Source organism: Panthera onca, chromosome B3 (genome assembly GCF_046562875.1).
Source record: "Panthera onca isolate mPanOnc1 chromosome B3, mPanOnc1 haplotype 2, whole genome shotgun sequence".
NCBI lineage: Eukaryota > Metazoa > Chordata > Mammalia > Carnivora > Felidae > Panthera > Panthera onca.
The window spans coordinates 61,142,475-61,160,553 of record NC_138344.1 but is presented as its reverse complement, the minus strand read 5'-3'; the positions used below and the strand labels follow the sequence as shown (position 1 = coordinate 61,160,553).

At 54.7% G+C, this 18,079-nt stretch overlaps 2 protein-coding genes across 5 annotated transcripts; both read left to right on the top strand.

Annotated features, from left to right (window-relative positions):
• The first annotated feature begins 36 nt into the window (after positions 1-36).
• Positions 37-6,718, top strand: JMJD7 (jumonji domain containing 7). 4 transcript variants are annotated; one of them, XM_078448518.1, is made up of 9 exons: positions 44-135; positions 419-459; positions 3,729-3,882; positions 3,968-4,213; positions 4,829-4,885; positions 5,351-5,446; positions 5,644-5,720; positions 5,945-6,104; positions 6,202-6,718. In XM_078448518.1, the coding sequence occupies exons 1-9, from the start codon at positions 72-74 to the stop codon at positions 6,288-6,290; spliced, it is 984 nt and encodes a 327-aa protein (XP_078304644.1). In that variant the 5' UTR covers positions 44-71; the 3' UTR covers positions 6,291-6,718. The 4 variants fall into 4 exon arrangements, with proteins under 4 accessions (XP_060474840.1, XP_078304644.1, XP_078304643.1 ...); XM_078448517.1 differs by having other exon boundaries at positions 419-616; positions 3,960-4,213; XM_078448519.2 differs by lacking the exon at positions 419-459 and adding an exon at positions 3,182-3,271 and having other exon boundaries at positions 102-135.
• Positions 6,719-6,846: 128 nt separating this feature from the next.
• Positions 6,847-17,627, top strand: PLA2G4B (phospholipase A2 group IVB). The gene is made up of 20 exons (XM_060618856.3): positions 6,847-7,756; positions 9,107-9,179; positions 9,483-9,619; positions 9,744-9,875; positions 10,178-10,218; positions 10,423-10,465; positions 10,724-10,778; positions 11,357-11,487; positions 11,729-11,812; positions 12,111-12,148; positions 12,729-12,864; positions 13,511-13,647; positions 13,858-14,080; positions 14,209-14,326; positions 14,623-14,760; positions 14,976-15,080; positions 15,252-15,431; positions 15,781-15,947; positions 16,435-16,621; positions 16,718-17,627. The coding sequence occupies exons 1-20, from the start codon at positions 7,748-7,750 to the stop codon at positions 16,927-16,929; spliced, it is 2,346 nt and encodes a 781-aa protein (XP_060474839.1). The 5' UTR covers positions 6,847-7,747; the 3' UTR covers positions 16,930-17,627.
• The last annotated feature ends 452 nt before the right edge of the window (positions 17,628-18,079 follow it).

Below are 18,079 nucleotides of genomic sequence, written 5' to 3'. Positions count from 1 at the left end.
GCGGGGGGGCGGGGCGCGGCGGGGCGGGGTCTCAAGGGGAGAGCGCGTGGCCGCAGAGCGGCGGCGGCGTCATGGCGGAGGCGGCTTTGGACGCGGTGCGGAGGGAGTTACGAGAATTCCCGGCCGCCGCCAGGGGTGAGTGGGTTCGCGCAGAGGCTGCGACCGTCTTGCGTCCACCGCCGGTCTGTCTCAGGACGTGGGCGGGACCTTGGGCATGTGGGGAAGCAGAGTCCGGAGTCGGGCGCGCCCTGGTCCTCCTGGGCCGCCGACACCACATTTACCCCTAGTTCGTGTTTTCAAGGAGCGCAGACACTCGTGCACCTAACTCGTTGCTGGCCCCACTCGGATCACTCGTCTGTCCCAACCTCGCTCCTACCCCCGTGCTGGGGCCTCAGCTCCCCTGTTCCGGTGTTCGCAGGTCCTCGTGGCTTCCTGGCGTGTCTTGACTCTACTCCCAACGTTTGGGCCAGTCTTCACCCTGGTGTATTTCCCACGGTCAACCCGCCCGGAATAATGGGGCAGCCTTCTGTTGCCTGTCGTGAAGTCTTGAGGTGGTCAGGTGTTCCCTTTCAGAACCCCAGCTGGAACGCTTTATTCAGGAACAGACTTCTCCAAGGTGGTGCAGAGCTTTGGGAAAATTGTAGGCAGCTGTACAAGTAATCACTGGCTCTTCCCCTGGTTGGTTTTTATTTTGCTCTTTCCCTCTCTTCCGTTTTTTTTTTTTTTTTTTTTTTTTGTGTGTGTGTGTGTTTTTTTGCTTTTTGTTTTACCATTAATTAACAACACGGACACAAGGTTTAAAAAGCAACGGATTTATAATGTGAAGTAAGCACCCCTCCCATTCGAGGCCCCAGTTTGAATCCTTCCAGAAATAATGTTTATATCTACACATACACACACGCAGCACTATATATATTACCCTTCTGTTTACAACTGTTAGTCTGCTAAACACTTTTTTGCACTATTATGTATCTTGAAGACCACCCCATATCCTTCTTCCGCAATCTTTTTCACCTTGTGTACTTGTGGTAATTTACTGAATCAGCCTATTATTGATAGACATTTAGGTCATTTACAGTCTGTCTTTTTGCTAGTGTTGCAACAGATACTAGGAGCACCTCAATACTAAGCACCTCAATGTGTGAGGCTCTGATCAATGTGTTTAGGATACATCACTGAATAAAATTTCTGCCCTCCCATACCTTACATTCCAAGTGAGGAGACAGATCATTAACCCTAGTCACACTAAATGAGTAATAAGTAAATTATATAGTAGAAGAAATGGATTAGAAGATAAGTGTTGTGGGGGGAAAAAATAAAGCAGAATAAGAGGTCTCAGGCCAGGGGTTGAGTGGAGGATATAGGTTGAAATAAGATGGTCAGGGTAGGTAGGCTGCCTTGATAAAGCCACATTCAAGCACAGGCTTGTAGAAAGGGAGTGAGCTGTACAGACATCTGAGAGAAGAGCATTGCAGGTTGAGGGCACTGGGGCAAATGCCCTGAGGTAGGAGTGTGCCTGGTGTGTTCATGGAACAGTGAACCTGGAACCTGGAACATGCCAGTGTGCCTGGAGCAGTCATTCTGCGCATGTGTGAGTATTTTTGTTGGTTAAATTTCTAGCAGAAGAATTGTTGGGCCAAAGGAATTGTTTGAATCCCTTTTGAAATTCTCTCACATCAAAGCCTCAGAAGGGAGCAGTAGTCATTATCTACAGGAAGTCTTTTAATTGGTGAGGCAGTAAAAATTCAGTAATGGCAGGAAATACAAACGGTGAAAAGAAAGGCAGTTTCCACGCATTTTAGGAATTCCAGTGGGAAAAAAAAAGAATTCCAGTGAGAATAATAGATTTACTGAGCCCCAAATCACCCTCCCAAGATGACTGCTTTGATGGACTGGCATGACTGGGAAGGCCCTTTGCCAGTTTGCTCTCCCTTGCTCCCTTATCTGCTTGGCGGGTACCATCTTACCTCTCTGGCCGGTGAAGCAAGCACATGTTCCAGCTCTTCCCTTTTCTGTTTTCTTGGGCCTACCAGGGTCTTCCCACCCAGTTCTAATTTTTGAGCTAAAGACATTTACTTTTCAACTGAATGCAAAGCAAAGATGACTGGCATGGAGACCTCAGAGGTGAAAATTAGTGCAGTGGCTGCCCACTGGGGCCAAGACATTCAGGCTAGATCTCAAGGATGAAACAAACAAAGCAAAGCCCTGTGTACCCTTTATAGAAGCCAGGAGAAAGGCATTCCCGTTTGTGGGAGCAGTAGGAACAAAGTTTGGCACCACCTGAGTAGAGTGTGGTAAGGGGCAGGCACCAGACAGGAGGAAACCAGACTGGAAAAGTAGGTTGGGCCTGATCATGTATCACCTTGAATGCATGCCAAGGCACATTATAATTTGTAAGGAGTAGTGGTAAGCCATCAAAGGATTTTTTTTTAACTAGGGGTATGACAAGATGAGATTGTATTTTAGGAAGATGATGGGGGCCAGGGTGAGGGATGCTTTTGAGAGGGAGTGGAATGAAACCCCAAGGAAACCAGTTAGTTCACTGCAGCGATCAGCCAGTCAGGAGATGTTGGAGACTTTCTTTCAACCATTAAGCCAGTATTTGTTGAGCACCTGCTGTGTGTTAGGGACTATTCTAGGTCCTGGGGGGTATACCAATGAACAAGATTTGCATCCTTACCCTCATAGAGCTTACCTTCTATTCTAGCAAAGGGGGATCAATAAACAATTTGGATAAGTGAGATATATAGTATGTTAGGTGGTGATGAATGAAAGAAGGAAAAAAGGAAGAAGTGTAGGATTGTTGGGGACAGGTTACAGTTTAAAAGGGTGGCCTGGGAAGGAAACCTCACTGAAGTGACATTTGAGGGCCCAAAGGAGGTTATTTGAATATGGATACCAGCAGAGGAAAGGAGGGGGTGGTTGGTAGAATCAATAGGACTTAGAGACAATCCATAGGGGTGGACAGAAGTGAGGGAGAAGGAAGAGCCAAAAAGAATAGATTTGTGAGAAGTGATACGGGGCCCTATAGACATCTGTGCAGATGGCACACTGCACAACTATAAATGCACATGGTAGTCTTGGATCTCCTGAGGATGGTGATGCTGTTCAGGAAGATCAAAAACACAGTTCAGCCCTTACTTTTCCTCCTGTGGTTTCCTGTAGCAGCCTGTTTTCACAGTTAGGTTGTAATCTTCTTGAGGTGACAATAGGATCATCCCTTGATACTCTGCATTGGCTAAATCAAGTACTGAGTACATTCTAGGGCTTGGTAAGTATCACTGTTGGAGGGTGCTTTCCAGAGCCTGACTCACCCACACCAGCCTGTGGCTTTGGGGCCTCAGCACCACTTATTCTGGAGTTCTATGTACTGCCTCCATGTTTCCCTTTCCTAATGGATGCCATGAGGTTGGGCACTGCAGAGTGGGAAAGCCGTGGGGTTCACTGTATAGGGCTGGACATGGTCCCAAGGAGGGTATGGGTTGTGGGCTGAGCACCATCCCCTGGTCCATCCTGGTGTGTGTGGGTGCTTCATGCTTTCTGCCTTAAATTCTCTCCTCAATTTTCAGTTTCTCGTTGTCCAGGGTCCCTTGGTCATCAATGGGCATTATCCAGTGATAGTAGTGTGTCTTGCCCAGGGAGGGCATCTTCTACACAGGCATTGGGGCAGCAGCTGCATGCTGTTGGGTTCATAACCCCACCCTACCCCCACCCCTTCTTTCTCTCAGAGCTCAGTGTGCCTCTTGCTGTGCCTTACCTGGATGAGCCCCCCACTCCACTCCACTTCTATCGGGACTGGGTCTGCCCCAATAGGCCTTGCATCATCCGCAACGCCCTGCAGCACTGGCCAGCTTTGCAGAAGTGGTCCTTCCCATATCTCAGGTGGGGGCTGCCCCTGGGGGGATGTTGGGTGATACTTTGTGGTATTTGGACATGGGCTGAAAAGTCCTTTCCTCCAGAGCCACAGTGGGCTCAATAGAGGTGAGTGTGGCTGTGACCCCTGATGGTTATGCGGATGCTGTACGAGGGGATCGCTTTATGATGCCTGCTGAGCGTCGCCTGTCCCTGAGCTACGTGCTGGATGTGCTAGAGGGCCAGACCCAGCACCCAGGAGTCCTCTACGTGCAGAAGCAGTGCTCCAACCTGCTCACCGAGCTGCCCCAGCTACTGCCTGATCTAGAGTCCCACGTGCCCTGGGCCTCCGAGGCACTGGGTGAGTGGAGGCAGGGGCTGGGCAGGGAAGAAATGGGAAGGACAAGCAGGAGTCAGCCCTGCTTGCTGCTTCTTCCTTTGGTGATGACTTGGCCCATACTCTTGGCCCCTCAGGGTCAGGTGCTATGCACTAAATGCTCAAGTCTCCAGGCCACAACTTTGTTTTTGTTTTTGTTTTTAATTAATTTATTTGTTTTGAGAGAGAGAGAGAGAGACAGCGTGAGTGGGGGAGGGGCAGAGAGAGAGGAAGAGAGTGAGAATCCCAAGCAGGATCCACAGCCAGTGCAGAGGCCCACACGCGGCTTGAACTCATGAAACTCCAAGATCATGGCCTGAGCCAAAACCAAGAATTGGATACTTAACTGACTGAGCCACGCAGGCGCACCTCCAGGCCACGACTTTGCATTGAACTACTGGACATTGTCACCCTTCCTCTGCCACAGGGCAGGAGGCTCCTTCTGGAGCTGGCCCTCCTCTGCCCCTCCTCTCTGTTCTCTCCCTGTGAGCTCCCTGGCTCCCCCAAGATTCTGGTCCAGCATCACTGTATGGTGGTTATTCCCAGCCTGGCCTTCGAGGATGGTCCCTTCTGACTTGATCTCTTACCTCTGACCTGCAGGAAAGATGCCTGATGCTGTAAACTTCTGGCTGGGGGATGTGGCTGCAGTGACATCCTGTAGGTATCAGGGGAATACAGAGGTGGGGGAGGAGGGAAGAGGAGGTCAAGAGTGGAAGGTTGGGTCTGGACGGAAGTTTGACTGTTTTCTAAGATTTATTCTGGGGTTCTGGGGTCTGGGTGTAACAGAGCGCGTCCTGATAGCTCAGATTGGGGAGGGTCCCCATGGCAGTGGGGCGTGGAGGAGACTGTTTCTTCTAGGTCTCCAGAAAGCTCTCCTGAAGGGCAGCTAGGTCGGGGTGAACTCAGGAAAACTCTGTTTGCTTGGATTCCCCCCTTGGTAGAGATGAATGTCAAGCAAATGTCAAGTCCCTGATGGAATTCTGCCTGACTCCTTGGCATCCCCTTGAGCCGGCTTTGACTTTGTGCGATCTTCTGTTATACCACCTGTCACATCTGTCATTTGTCCCCTCCTGTGTCCTGCCCCTCATAACCTTGCCCACTGGGCCTTCTTTGTATTGGCAGTACATAAGGACCACTATGAGAACCTCTACTGCGTGGTCTCTGGAGAGAAACACTTCCTGCTACATCCACCCAGTGACCGGCCCTTCATCCCCTATGGTAGGGGACTCAGCCCTCAGGGGCTGGGGGACAGGTGGCCCAAAGTAGAGGGAGGGCAGCAAGGACCCTGGTCAGGGTGGTGTGCCAGGACGGAGGTGTGGGCACAGTTTTTCCACTGCACTCAGGGAACAAAGGGGAGGAACTGGCAAGCTGCAGGCCACTTGAGTGTCCCTGTACCTTTCTCCTTCTGGTTTCAGAGCTATACACACCAGCAACCTACCACCTCACTGAAGAGGGCTCCTTTAACGTGGTGGATGAAGAGGCCATGGAGAAGGTATCTGCCTTGTTCCTGGGACCTGGGGAGGGAGAAGGGTAGGAACCGTGTCTCTGAGAAGGCACAAAAGAGCTGGGGAGGTGGCACCTTAGTCTGAAAAATCCCTAAATCTGGGTCTTCCCAGTGCTGAACAGGGCAGAGCTCATGGTGTTTACCTTTGGAAGGGACAGAGCTGGAGGGCTGGGGGCTTTGGGACTGTTCCCTGGCATCCACTGTATCCCCAGGTACCCTGGATCCCACTGGACCCATTGGCTCCAGATCTGGCCCGGTACCCCAGTTACAGTCAGGCCCGGGCCCTTTGCTGCACCGTACAGGCCGGTGAGATGCTCTATCTGCCGGCCCTGTGGTTCCACCACGTCCAGCAGTCCCATGGCTGCATTGCTGGTGAGGAGCTGCCCAGTAGGGCTGCTGGGGGATGGGTTTGGGAGGCAGTAGGTTTGGAGGGGGGACCTTCATGCTGAGGTCTCCATTCTCCCCACAGTGAACTACTGGTATGACATGGAGTATGACCTTAAGTACAGTTACTTCCAGCTGCTTGACTCCCTCACTAAGGCCTCAGGCCTCGACTGATGGAACCCTGGTGAACGTTGCCAACGACAAGTGGTGGAAAAGGTCGTGTCCCTCCCAGGCCAAGTCACTTCCAGAGGCAAACTGGAGTCAGAGTCTGCTGACTCCTGGCCCAGCTCAGCTTGGAATCTGCATTGGAGGATTTGGGTGATCTGGAGGTCCAGGAGGTGCCAGGCAGGTCTGGGTGTGAGCTCCCAGGAAGTTACCACACAGGTGAGGCAGCTGCCTGTACTGGAGGAGGAGTGGGACTTCTGGTGCAGCCTCTTACCAGCACCGTGGGCGACTTATCACCTTGGAGCATTGGTGTCCTGTCTGTAAAACAGAGACAATGATGGGTCCTACCCCATGGGGTGTTGTGAGGCTTGGAGAGAGATCTTTAAGGACCATAAGGGGCTGGCACAGAAGAAGTGTTCAATAAAAGGTGGCTTTGATTCATGTGTGCTGAGACTCCCTCTTGAAGTTGCCTTCTGTGGTCTGGTGAGGGCTGGAAGGTTCAGGTAAACATTTCAAGGTGACCCTGATTGGGGGTGAGGCCTGGGTCCAGGCTTGGGACTGAGGACCTCTGCTGCCAACTCCCATGATAGCCACTGCAGCCCCTTTCAGGGCAAGCGGTTCTCATTTTAACTCTGGTGCAGACCTCCCTGTCTCGGCCTCTAAAGCTGTGCCTAGCTTTGCTCTGGCCTTGTTTGCTCTCCTCCACCTCCAGGGAAGCTGTTGGGGTCTGGTGCCGAGGGTCACCCTTGTTTCTTCCACAACAAGCATAGGTAGGAGGGGACAGAAACCCCTGCCCATCCCCGCCGCAGGGTCTCCACACACTCAAGACTCCCTCCCTCCCTGCACCAACCCAGACCTGGAAGAGCCCCTTTCCCGGAGAGCCACTCAGAGGCCTCATCATCCTAGCCACCCAGTGCGGAGGGTGGAGGCAGCCAGGCACAGGGCTTGGGAGGGCTCTTTCGTGAAACAAACCGCGCCCCTGCCAGGCGGTGATGGACCTGGGGCACCCGCTTCACATTAGCCAAGTGCTTCAGTCAGGGCCGGGCATTCCTGTCCTACAGGCACCGGAGGTTGTGAAAGACCCTGTGACAGGGGACAAGGCTTATCCATTTGGTGCTGCCCTGGGTCCACTCCCTGCTTTCCAGATGTCAGTGGCCCTTCTAGGTCCAGGCACAAGAGCAGGGTTGGGTGGGGTAGGTGCTGATGGTAACGCCTAGAGGGAATGGGTCTTCATGGGTGGTAGGCCCCCATTACAGGGGCCATGTAGGTTTAAGGTTCCTCATTTCCTTGACAGGTGGCTTGTCCTGGAGTGAGTGTGAGGCTTGGGTGGAGCGGAGGCGGTTGGGAGGGACCAGGGAGGAGCTTGGGGCCAACTGGCACATTGTTGGCTCTGCGTTAAAAAGCCGACAGTCTTCGGTCCTGCGCCCACTGCCTGTCATTTGTGGCTCTTGAGGACTGTCTGTCTCATGGCTCTGGTAAGACCTGCTGGGGCCCTGGGCCCCCAGGCTGACCTTTGTTCCCTCTGGGGTCTGGTTAATGCTGATTCTTAAGAGGAGCTGTGGGTTTCCCCAGGTGTAGAGAGGGGACTTTGCCAGACTTGGTCCAGGGTGGTGAGCAGAAGCCAGGGAACGGGACGGGTCTTGGGATAAGGGTCATCCTGAGTTCTTCCTGCCCTAGAGATGGGCTCCAGGCAGAGTTCTCAGGGCCATGGATTTGGGCTACTGTCCTGGGGTCCCAGAAGGAAGTGGCTGCTCAGGTGCTCTTGACTCAGTTGCTTGGAGGGTAGGGGCCCCAGGGCAGACACTGACAGATGAGCTTCCCCGGCTCTGCCCTTCAACTCCATCCATCAAGACCCTTCTGAGGCAGGGCTGAAGGCCAGGATTAGTTGGCACAGGCTTTCCTGGCACACTTGCCATGGTTTATATCCCTAGACTCATGATTGTGGGTTTGGATGGACCTGCTTGGGGGTCCTCTTTAGCCTGACCTGTAGCACCTGGAGGACTTGAAAACCTGTGTGTGGTCTGAGATGCTAACTACTGTTCATAGTCAAGCAGAGAGCCCATTTCCAGAATTGAGTCCTGGCCAGGGGTCGAGAGGCTGAAAACCAACTCTGTGCTCCTCACTTCTACCTCTCCAGATAGAGGGTTTGCTTAACCAGAAAATGCCTCCGTTTAAGCTGCTCAACCAGGGGAGCAGCCCCACCAAGGGGCCCATGGCCAGGCTGGGTCCTGACATGCCTCTTCCCCTCCCTCTGTAGCCTTATATTCTGCTGTTTCCCCCTCCCCCCTGCCCGCCCCATCACGGGCCTCCGGCCAACTAAGACCGCCTCAAGGCAGCTTAGCAAGGGGTAGCTGGAAATGTGGGGTGGAAAGATTTAAAAGACACTAAACCAGTAGCTAGAAGCAAGTAAGCTGTGGGGTAGAGAGCATGAGTCGAGCCGTCCTGGTGCAGTCTTGGCCCTGGACCTCAGGCAAGTGACTATGTAGGCTTTCTGTCTTTCTGTGCTCCAGTTTCCTTGTGGGATTGGTCATAATTAGTCCCTACACACAGCATAGTTGTGTGATTAAAGAAGTTAATGTACATAAAGCCCTTGGGCCAGCGCCGGCCCAGAGTGTTGTGTAAGTGTTGGCAGGCATCATCAGTAGATACCATAGCCTCCTTTCCATTTAGAGCTCTGATGGGTGGAGGGCAGCCATGTGGCTGGGAAGGGCTGATCCCTTTGGTTCAGAATTAGTCCTGGAGGGGGTACTCTGGCCTCTTCTTTGGCCCTTGTTGGCTCTGGGCCCAGCAGCCTGCAGCAAGCCTGACCTGTCCCTCCTCTGCAGGCAAAGGTGCCTGGGACCTGCCTGCTCACCATTCGTGTCCTGCAGGCCTGTGGCCTGCCCTCGAAGGACCTAGGTGAGTGCTGGGCCCAGGGAGGACAGTGGTTCTGGAACTGGATTCAGACTGGGACAGGGCAGTGGGAAGAGATATAAGTAGGGCTGGGCGTGCAAGGGTCCTGGAGAGGGTGCCGAGAGGAGGTGCTGGGTGGAATGTGGGATTGTGCCTCAGCTTCTTGCTCTTCCTGCCTGCCGACTCAGTCCCATTCTGAGGGTCTCCAGGCCTCCCAGGGCTGCCTATAATGGAAGGTCATGGACTCTGGGAAGCTGGGCTGGGTAAGGCTCTTGGCTGTCAGCAGGCACTTGTCCCTTCTTCCTACAGTAACCCCCTCTGACTGCTATGTGAGTCTGTGGCTGCCCACGGCCTCTAGCCATAGGCTGCAGACACGCACGGTCAAGAACAGCAGAAACCCCATCTGGAATCAGAGCTTTCGCTTTCGAATCCACAGCCAGCTCAAGGTGGGCCAGGTGTCAGCCCCTGCCCTGCCCGTTGTTCCTGCCAGCCCTTGCTTTCTGCCATGGCCCCACTCACCTTCCTATCCCACTCCTCCTTCCTGCAGCCCCTTACTCTGTTCCCTTCCAGAATGTGGTGCAGCTGCAAGTCTTTGACCAGGACCTTCTGACCAATGATGACCCCGTGTTGTCGGTGCTATTTGACGTGGGAACTTTGCGGGCTGGGGAGTTCCGCAGAGAGAGCTTCTCACTGAGCGCTCAGGCAAGGCTGTGCCCAGGGCAGTGGAAAGCCTCAGCCCAGGGAGGGGAGATCCTTTGCAGGGAAGCTGGGTACATGGCCCTTTTTTCCAGTGAGTGGTCCAGGCTTCCGTGGCATCCAGAGGCTACTGTCAGCCAGGAGTTGCTGTCCACAGGAATAATCCCAGAGAAAGTGGACAGAGCAGGGTGGAGATGGACATTGGCTCTCACCACCTCTCGGGCCCCAGCAGCCCCACTTGGCATGTGTGTTGAAATCTACACTCACGCTCCTCAACCTCTCTAACTTTGTTTTCTTCCTCTCTCCAGGGTGAGGAGCGGCTAGAAGTTGAATTTCAGCTACAGAGACTGTGAGTCAGGGGCCACTGGGCACTTCTTGGGTGGGAGTGCTTCTTTTGGGGGAAGGGCAGAGTCCAGTGTACCCAGAGCGTGCCCAGAACTGACACCCTTCCCTCTGAGACATCCAGTGGTGGTGAAGGAATGCTGTGGCCTCTTTGAGGGGTGAGAACCTGGGAGCCTGGACTTGCACTGAGGGTCACTGGTGTCCTTTTCAGGACAGACTGTGCTGAGCAGCTTGTCACCAATGGCATTCTGGTGGTAAGTTGAAGCTCCTCCCTCATGCCATCTGCTATCCCCCTCCCTGAAGCTTGGGGCTCCCTTGGAGATGCATGGGTAGAACTGAGTTGGGGGGGGTCCCTGGGATTTTGGTTCCTTAAGAGGATACAACCTCAGGCAAATGGTTGGTGACTCAGGGCCAAGGTAATGAAGTGCTGAGGACCAAAACTAGGGTACTGGGAGGTGGGGGCCTCTAACAGGGCAGGGGTTCAAGTCTGAGGGGCTTTTTTAATGACTCAGGCCCGGGAGCTCTCTTGCTTGCATGTTCGACTGGAGGAGTCAGGGGACCGGAAGGGTAAGTCTCCCACCTACCAAGATAACCCCCAGCCCTCTGCCCTTGTCTTCCTCTTTCTTTTTTTTCTTTTTTCTTTTTAATTTTTTAATGTTTATTTATATTTGAGAAAGAGACAGTGTGCCAGTGGGGGAGGGGCAGAGGGAGACAGAAACAGAATCTGAAGCAGGCTCCAGGCTCAGAGCTGTTCTCACAGAGTCTGACTTGGGGCTTGACCTCATGAACTGTGAGATCATGACTGGAGCCGGAGTCGGACGCTTAACCAACTGAGCCACCCAGGTGCCCCTTGTCTTCCTCTTTCTGTGGGGATCTTAGAAGGGACCTTACATTAGCTGCCCTAGACTTTCATAGGCACTGGTAGAGATTAGGGGCAAATCCATGCTGGGGCTCCCCAGGACCTGTGTCCCCTTAGTCCTTGGAGAGGCTGTGATGGGGGCTCCATCTCTGAGCCTTGGCCTGTGCCAGTCCTCCTCCTCAGGGTGGGGGGGACGTACCCTTCAGGACCCTTATGCAAGACACTCTTGGGCCTTTGTGGGCCAGGATCTTATTCCCAGCCCCTCTGCTCTGGTTCCTATTTCCAGAGTCCGGGGGAAGAGTTCAGCTCATGGTTCCTGGGTCCTGTGAGGGTCTGCAGGAGGCCGCTGTGGGTGCTGGCTCCTTCTGCTTCCATTGCCCGGCCTGCTGGGACCAGGAGCTGGATATTCATCTGCAGGTAGTGTGCTGCTGAGGTGGGGCCTGCAGAGTCTTTCTCCCTCTTATAGCCGGTCCTTCTGCTCATGCTGAGCCCCTCACCCCCTCACTCCTTGGCAGAATCAGGCACACTGGGAAGAGTATGGGGTCTAGGTTGGCCTCTTATCCCTCTTCCTGCTGCTGCTTGTCACTCCCTGGGGCAATGGGTGAGATCGCTGCTGGAACAGAAGTGATTCTTAGGTATTCTTTCATCCTTCCTACAGGATACCCCCCAAGAGCACCTGAAGGTGCCCCTGAGGGCCTTGCCCTCTGGCCAGGTGGTGAGGCTTGTCTTCCCTACGTCCCAGGTACTTGATCACCCGGAGGAAGAATGCCAGAAGCATAGGCAGGGCTGGGCCCCATGCCTTATAGGGGGCCTGCGGTGGTAGGAGCTTTAGTCTTAGGGCCATGCCCTGCACAAGTGCTGAGCCAGGTTCTGAGGAGAGGGGGTCCTCTGAACAGAGCTGCCTTGAAGCCTCAGACCTTGTCCCTGTGGAGATGGCCGGAGGCCCGAGGGAGCATGGGAGCATCATAGGGTGTGGCTCAGGCCAGGATGAGAGGAACATGGTGGCCAACTTTTGTGACTGAAGTGTTCATGGTTTTTAGGAACCCCTGATGAGGGTGGAGCTGAGAAAAGAAGACGGGTGAGAGCTGGCTAGTCCCGGGGAGAGGGCGTGGGGGAGAGCAGGCAGGCACCTGCACTTGAACTTGAGGCACAGAGAGGGCCAGGAAGCCACAAGAGAGAAATCATGCTCCCTTTGGGTGGTGGCGATTGTGGGTGGACCGTAGCTAATAATCTTCATGAGACAAGAGAAGTCACCCACCCTGGCCCTTCTTCACATGCCTGGAAGACTAGCCACGAAGAGGTGGGAACACTGTTTCTTGTCTCCGCTGGAGTCATTTTTGGGTGGGTAATGGAGAGAAGCTGAGAGGTGGAAGTAGATCTATGGTGGTGGGTCCCACCCGGGGGCCTTTTTAGGCACCAGCATTTATAGTCGTGGGAATCCATTTTCTTGCATTCCCCAAGTGTCCCCACCTGGGTCTAGGTGCACCTTCTCTCCATCATACCCACACATGTCACGCTTCTGTCCAGACATGGGCAGGAGTGTGGTTTGGGGAGAGGAGAGAGAGATTGAGAAGTGGGCTTCTCAGGTGAGGCAGACCCAGCTTCCTTTTCTGTAATGAGGCCGGGAGCTGCCTGATGGTTCCTTCCTTCCCACCCAGACCCAGGGAGCTGGCTGTGCGGCTAGGCTGCGGCCCCTGTGCTGAGGAGCAGGCCTTTCTGAGCAAGAGGAAGCAGGTGGTGGCCAAGGCCCTGAAGCAGGTCCTGCAACTGGATGAAGAGTTACAGGAAGATGAGGTCTGTGGGCTGGGCTGCCTTGGATGGGCATCCTCAGTCTTCCTCAAGCCCAGAGCTGACTGTTTCCTAACCAGACCGGAACTTGGCCCTGCCTCTTACCTACCTGCCCTGCTGTGCCTCCCTCTCACTTGATGTTCTTGGCAGCCTGATGCCATCAAATGCAGAGCATTGCATGAGGCACCTGGAGCTTATAAGCTGCCCCATTGGGCTAGCTTTCCTTCTCGCTTTTTTTTTTTAAGTTTATTCATCCATTTTGAAATGGAGACAGTGTGAGTGGGGGAGGGGCAGAGAGCAAGAATCCCAAGCAGGCTCTCTGTTGTCCTCACAGAGCCCAACAAGGGGCTTGAACCCATGAAACCGTGAAATCGTGACTTGAGCCGAAACCAAAAGTCAGACTCTCAACTGAGCCAGCCAGGCACCCTCTTTCTCATTGTTTCTTGATTTTTGGTCTGGTCCAGGTTTTGGGACTTGGGTCCCATCTGACTCATCAGTGAGCCATGTAGCCTGAGGGCAGCCTGCTGGGGTCAGATCAGCTTGGGACACTTTCTAGGGAAATGACTTCTCCTAATAAGAGGGAAAGGGGTGGATGTTTGGGAGACTACAGCCCTGATCAGACCTTGACTGACCTGGCTGTCCTCTCTTCCAGATCCCTGTGGTAGCTGTTATGGCCACTGGTGGTGGGATCCGGGCGATGGTTTCCCTGTATGGGCATCTGGCTGGCCTGAAGGAGCTGGGTCTCTTGGATTGCATCTCCTACATCACAGGGGCCTCTGGCTCTACCTGGTGAGCTGGCAGCACGTCAAGTGCAGGAGTTTGGGGGTGGCAGTCGTAAGGCTGTTGTGGACCCCATAGGCACCTCCGACCTAACTGGGAGAAAGGATGTGCCAGAGAGGAATGTGCTTGGGGGGACCATTGGAAGGTACCTGCTAGTCTGTTGTTCTAGGATAGAGAGTCCGAGGTGTGCGATGACCTCCTGGGCTTTGGCTTTCCCAGGGCTTTGGCCAACCTCTACGAGGACCCAGAATGGTCTCAGAAGGACCTGGCAGGGCCCACCGAGTCACTGAAAACACAGGTGACCAAGAGCAAGTTGGGCGTGCTTGCTCCCAGCCAGCTGCAGCAGTACCGGCAGGAGCTGGCCAAGCGTGCCCGCCTGGGCCACCCGCCCTGCTTCACCAACCTGTGGGCCCTCATTAGTGAGGCCCTGCTGCACGATGAGGTACAGGGGGGCGGGTGTGTGGCCAGGGCATGGTTCAAAGATGGGGAACCGCCCTGGGTAGCAGAGATGGGAAAGGCCCCAGGCACCAGAAAGCACAACTTTAGGTTCAAATCCTCTCCTTCTACCAGCCCCATGACCATACTCTCTCAGACCAGAGAGAGGCCCTGAGTCAAGGCCAGAACCCTCTGCCCATTTACTGTGCTCTTAACACCAAGGAGAAGAACCTGACCACCTTTGAATTTGCTGGTGAGTAGCCCGGAGTGGAGACGTGTGATCTCGCAGCTGGCAGGGTGCCTGTGTGTAGGAGATGGGTGTTACACCCTCCCCTTCTGGGCCAGGTCCCATGCCTTCCAGAGATTATTAATCATCCCACCAGAGTCACTCAGGCTTTGGGATGGGGGTGGGGCCGTTAGGTTCATGCTCAGGGTGCCTGTAACCAGCCTGAGCCTCTAGGTCCCCAGGCTTCCCTGGTGTGAAGCCCGTGGTGGTTGAGGGTCCTGGAGTTTTGAGCCCCGCAGTGAAGCTGTGTGGTCTCCTCACAGAGTGGTGTGAGTTCTCCCCCTATGAGGTTGGCTTTCCCAAGTACGGTGCCTTCATCCCCTCCGAGCTCTTTGGCTCTGAGTTCTTCATGGGGCGCCTGACCAAGCGGCTTCCTGAGTCCCGAATCTGCTTCCTGAAAGGTGAGAGGCCTGGGAGGTTAGGGAAGCGGAGATAGAGGGGAGAACGGGCCTGGCGAAGATGGCAGGCACCCCCCCCCCCCCCAAACCCACCCTCAGCTCAGTCATGGGGATGCTTCCCAGACTAGGATGGGCCATGGGCAAGAGTCAGGTTGTGATTGGGTAGGGGCTCTCTCCCCCTCATGTCCTTTCTGTTCCTCTTGTGTCCCCTTTCTCAGGTATCTGGAGCAATCTGTATGCAGCCAGCCTCCAGGACAGCTTATACTGGGCCTCAGAGCCCAGCCAGTTCTGGGACCGCTGGGCACAGGATCAGGCCAATTTGGGTGGGTGCCTGGGCTCCTTGTGAGCAAGTGGAGAGGCCCCCACAGGGGCTGGATCTGGAGGATGGTAGGGGTGGCTCTCAGGCCTTTGGGAGTCCACAGAAGCTGGGGTAAAAGTTTAGGGGTCTCAATTTCCTAAAAGATGCCCTACTTTCCCCCTTCTTAATTGAGCAGACAAGGAGCAGGTTCCTCTTCTGAAGATAGAAGAGCCTCCCACGGGGACCGGCAAGATTGTTGAGTTTTTTACTGACCTTCTGACACGGCGCCCACTGGCCCAGGCCACACATAATTTCCTGCGTGGTCTTCAGTTCCACAAAGACTATTTCCAACAGCCTTACTTCTCCACCTGGAAAGGTATCTCTTCTCTCTCTGGTCCCAGCTTTCCATGGGTCTGCCCATGACCACCTGAGCTTTGGGTCCCTGGTCCAGATATCCACACTCTCCAGCCCGTGGGCCCCAAGCTCCTTTGAGCTTAGTTCACTGGGCTGCTTGGATCAGCTACCCTTTTTCCTCTCATTTGTGGATCAGGGCCCATCTGTGGCATCTTGGGAAGTGACAGGCCTACTTTTGGTGGGAGAGAAGAGGGACCAGAGGGTAGAGTTGGATTCTGCCAGTAGCAAGGAGCTAGCTTAGGCCAGAGGGATCGGGTGGCCTCAGCACCAATGATAGCTGCTTTTCTACCCCATTCCCTCAACTTTTCCAGCCACCAAACTGGATGGGCACCCCAACCAGCTGACACCTGCAGAGCCCCATCTTTGCCTGCTGGATGTTGGCTACCTTATCAACACCAGTTTCCCGCCCCTTCTGCGGCCCACACGGGATGTGGACCTCATCCTGTCACTGGATTACAACCTCCAAGGAGCCTTTCAGGTGAGCTTTGGGCAGACGTGGGAGACCGTGCTGCCCTAGGCCTGGCCTGACATCCTGGCTCCTGCCTCTGGGGATGTCTGCCTTGGAGTCCAGTATGTGGTCCACCTTCCCTTAGGGGCTGTGACACTCTGTGAACAGTGTCCTATGAACTGTGGATCCTGTGAATTTACCACTAGGGGGACTTATTCTGCTCAGGAAGCCAGATGAAGAAGGAGCTGGTGATGCCCCTTTGTGGCACCTGCCACCCCCATTCAGTCTAGACCTCTGGATCCCTCTGCTCTGAGTTTTTGTGTTGGTCCGGTGAAGGTTTTTGCAGAACCTGGGAGCAGTTAGCAGCCCCGCGCAGCTGAGGGGTTGGAGCCCCTTCCTCAGTCCGGCCCGGTGCCAGGGGGTATGAGTTGGTGTCCAGGTCCCACACATCCCAGCTGACCCCCACTGGCCCAGTGTTGGAGCCCAGCCCTCTGACACCACTTCTGCTGCCCTGCAGCAACTGCAGCTCCTGGGCCGGCTCTGCCAGGAGCAGGGCATCCCTTTCCCGCCCATCTCCCCCAGCCCAGAGGAGCAGCGCCAGCCTCCGGAGTGCTGCTTGTTTTCTGATCCAGACCGCCCTGATGCCCCAGCAGTGCTGCACTTCCCTCTGGTCGATGCCTCCTTCCGGGAGTACTCGGCCCCTGGTGAGCCCCTCCATCCTGTCTCTCCACAGTGCACCCCCCCCCCCAAACATCCCCAGTGCACGTCCTGTCCCTGTTCTGCTACACTGTCTCCACTAGGCATCCAACGGACACCTGAGGAGAAGGGGGCCGGAGAGGTGAACCTGTCTTCATCCAACTCTCCCTACCACTACTCGAAATTGACCTACAGCCCGGGGGACATGGACAAGCTGCTCCACCTGACACATTACAACATCTGCAACAACCAGGAGCAGCTGCTGGAGGCCCTGCGTGGAGCTGTGCAACGGAAGCGCCGGCAGCACCGGCCGTAGTGATGACGCTGCCCCGGCCGGGACTCCCCACTCCCCTCCCAACACTTTGTCAGACTCACTCCCTGTCCACCTGGGTGTTCTGGGTGAGTCGGGCAGAGACCGTCATCACCAACGGTTCCAGAGCCTCCACAGCCTGGATGGGCCCCCCTGGCCCCCTCGCGCTCTGAGGGGCTCCGCCAAGATATGTGCCTGGCCCTACCCAGATAGGGCCCTGCAGCCACCAGCACCCTCTCCACATACTTGCAGGTAGGTTGAGGGTTTTAAAAGGGCTGAGAGCCCTGTCTCCTCAGCTGGAGGAGGTTTCCTCTTCAAGGAGAACATTCAGAGGTGGCCGGAGGTAGACCTGGGGGCCGTTACTGACCATATTTGCAAAAGTGTTCAAAGCTATGTGACCCTTTCCCTTGCTACTTTGAATAGTTGTACAGAGTGAAATAGAGCGGTTTATGTATCACAGAGGATCATACAATGTGAGATGTTAATGGGTTATCTGTCATTGCTGCCAAGAAGAGACAGGTCATTCCATGCTCCTGGTTGCACATAGCAAGGACTGGTTTGAACATCTCCGCAGGGGTACCTCACCGAGCTAGATAGCAGGTCAGTCCAAACCTCCCCTGAAGAGAAGGCCATGTCTGCCACGCTCTCCAAGCAGGGAGGTGGCCAGTTCGGCCTGGGCAGGGTTGGGGGGTGGGGTGGTAGTGGAGGGAGTCTCTGCTACTGGAGCCCTGGCAGTGAGTGACACAGCACCCCTGTCCCACGGTGGTGATGGCCACCCCCAGGATCTGAAGAGCCAGAGGCAAGTCCTAATGGCATAACCTCAGCAAGTTGTGACCTTGGTAAAGGCTGCCTCTTAACAAGGAACTGTCTATTCCAGAATTTGGTCCTGAGGGGCCTGGCAGCAGAGTCTCATTCTGTTCCCCTAGAGGCTGTCCTTGTTTGTAGCCTCGAGGTTTGGTGCCATCTCAGGGTTTGCTTCAGGGCCCAGACCTGTTGGGAGAACAAAGAAGCAGAGTGAAATTAAGGCCTAGCCTCCCAAGAATCTTTGTCGAGCATTGGTATGCAAGGGCTCTGGCCTCCCTTGGAACTAATGTTGACGTGGATCCTGGAAGCTGACAGGCAGCTGCAGGAGTGACAGTGGGGTATGGGGCATATG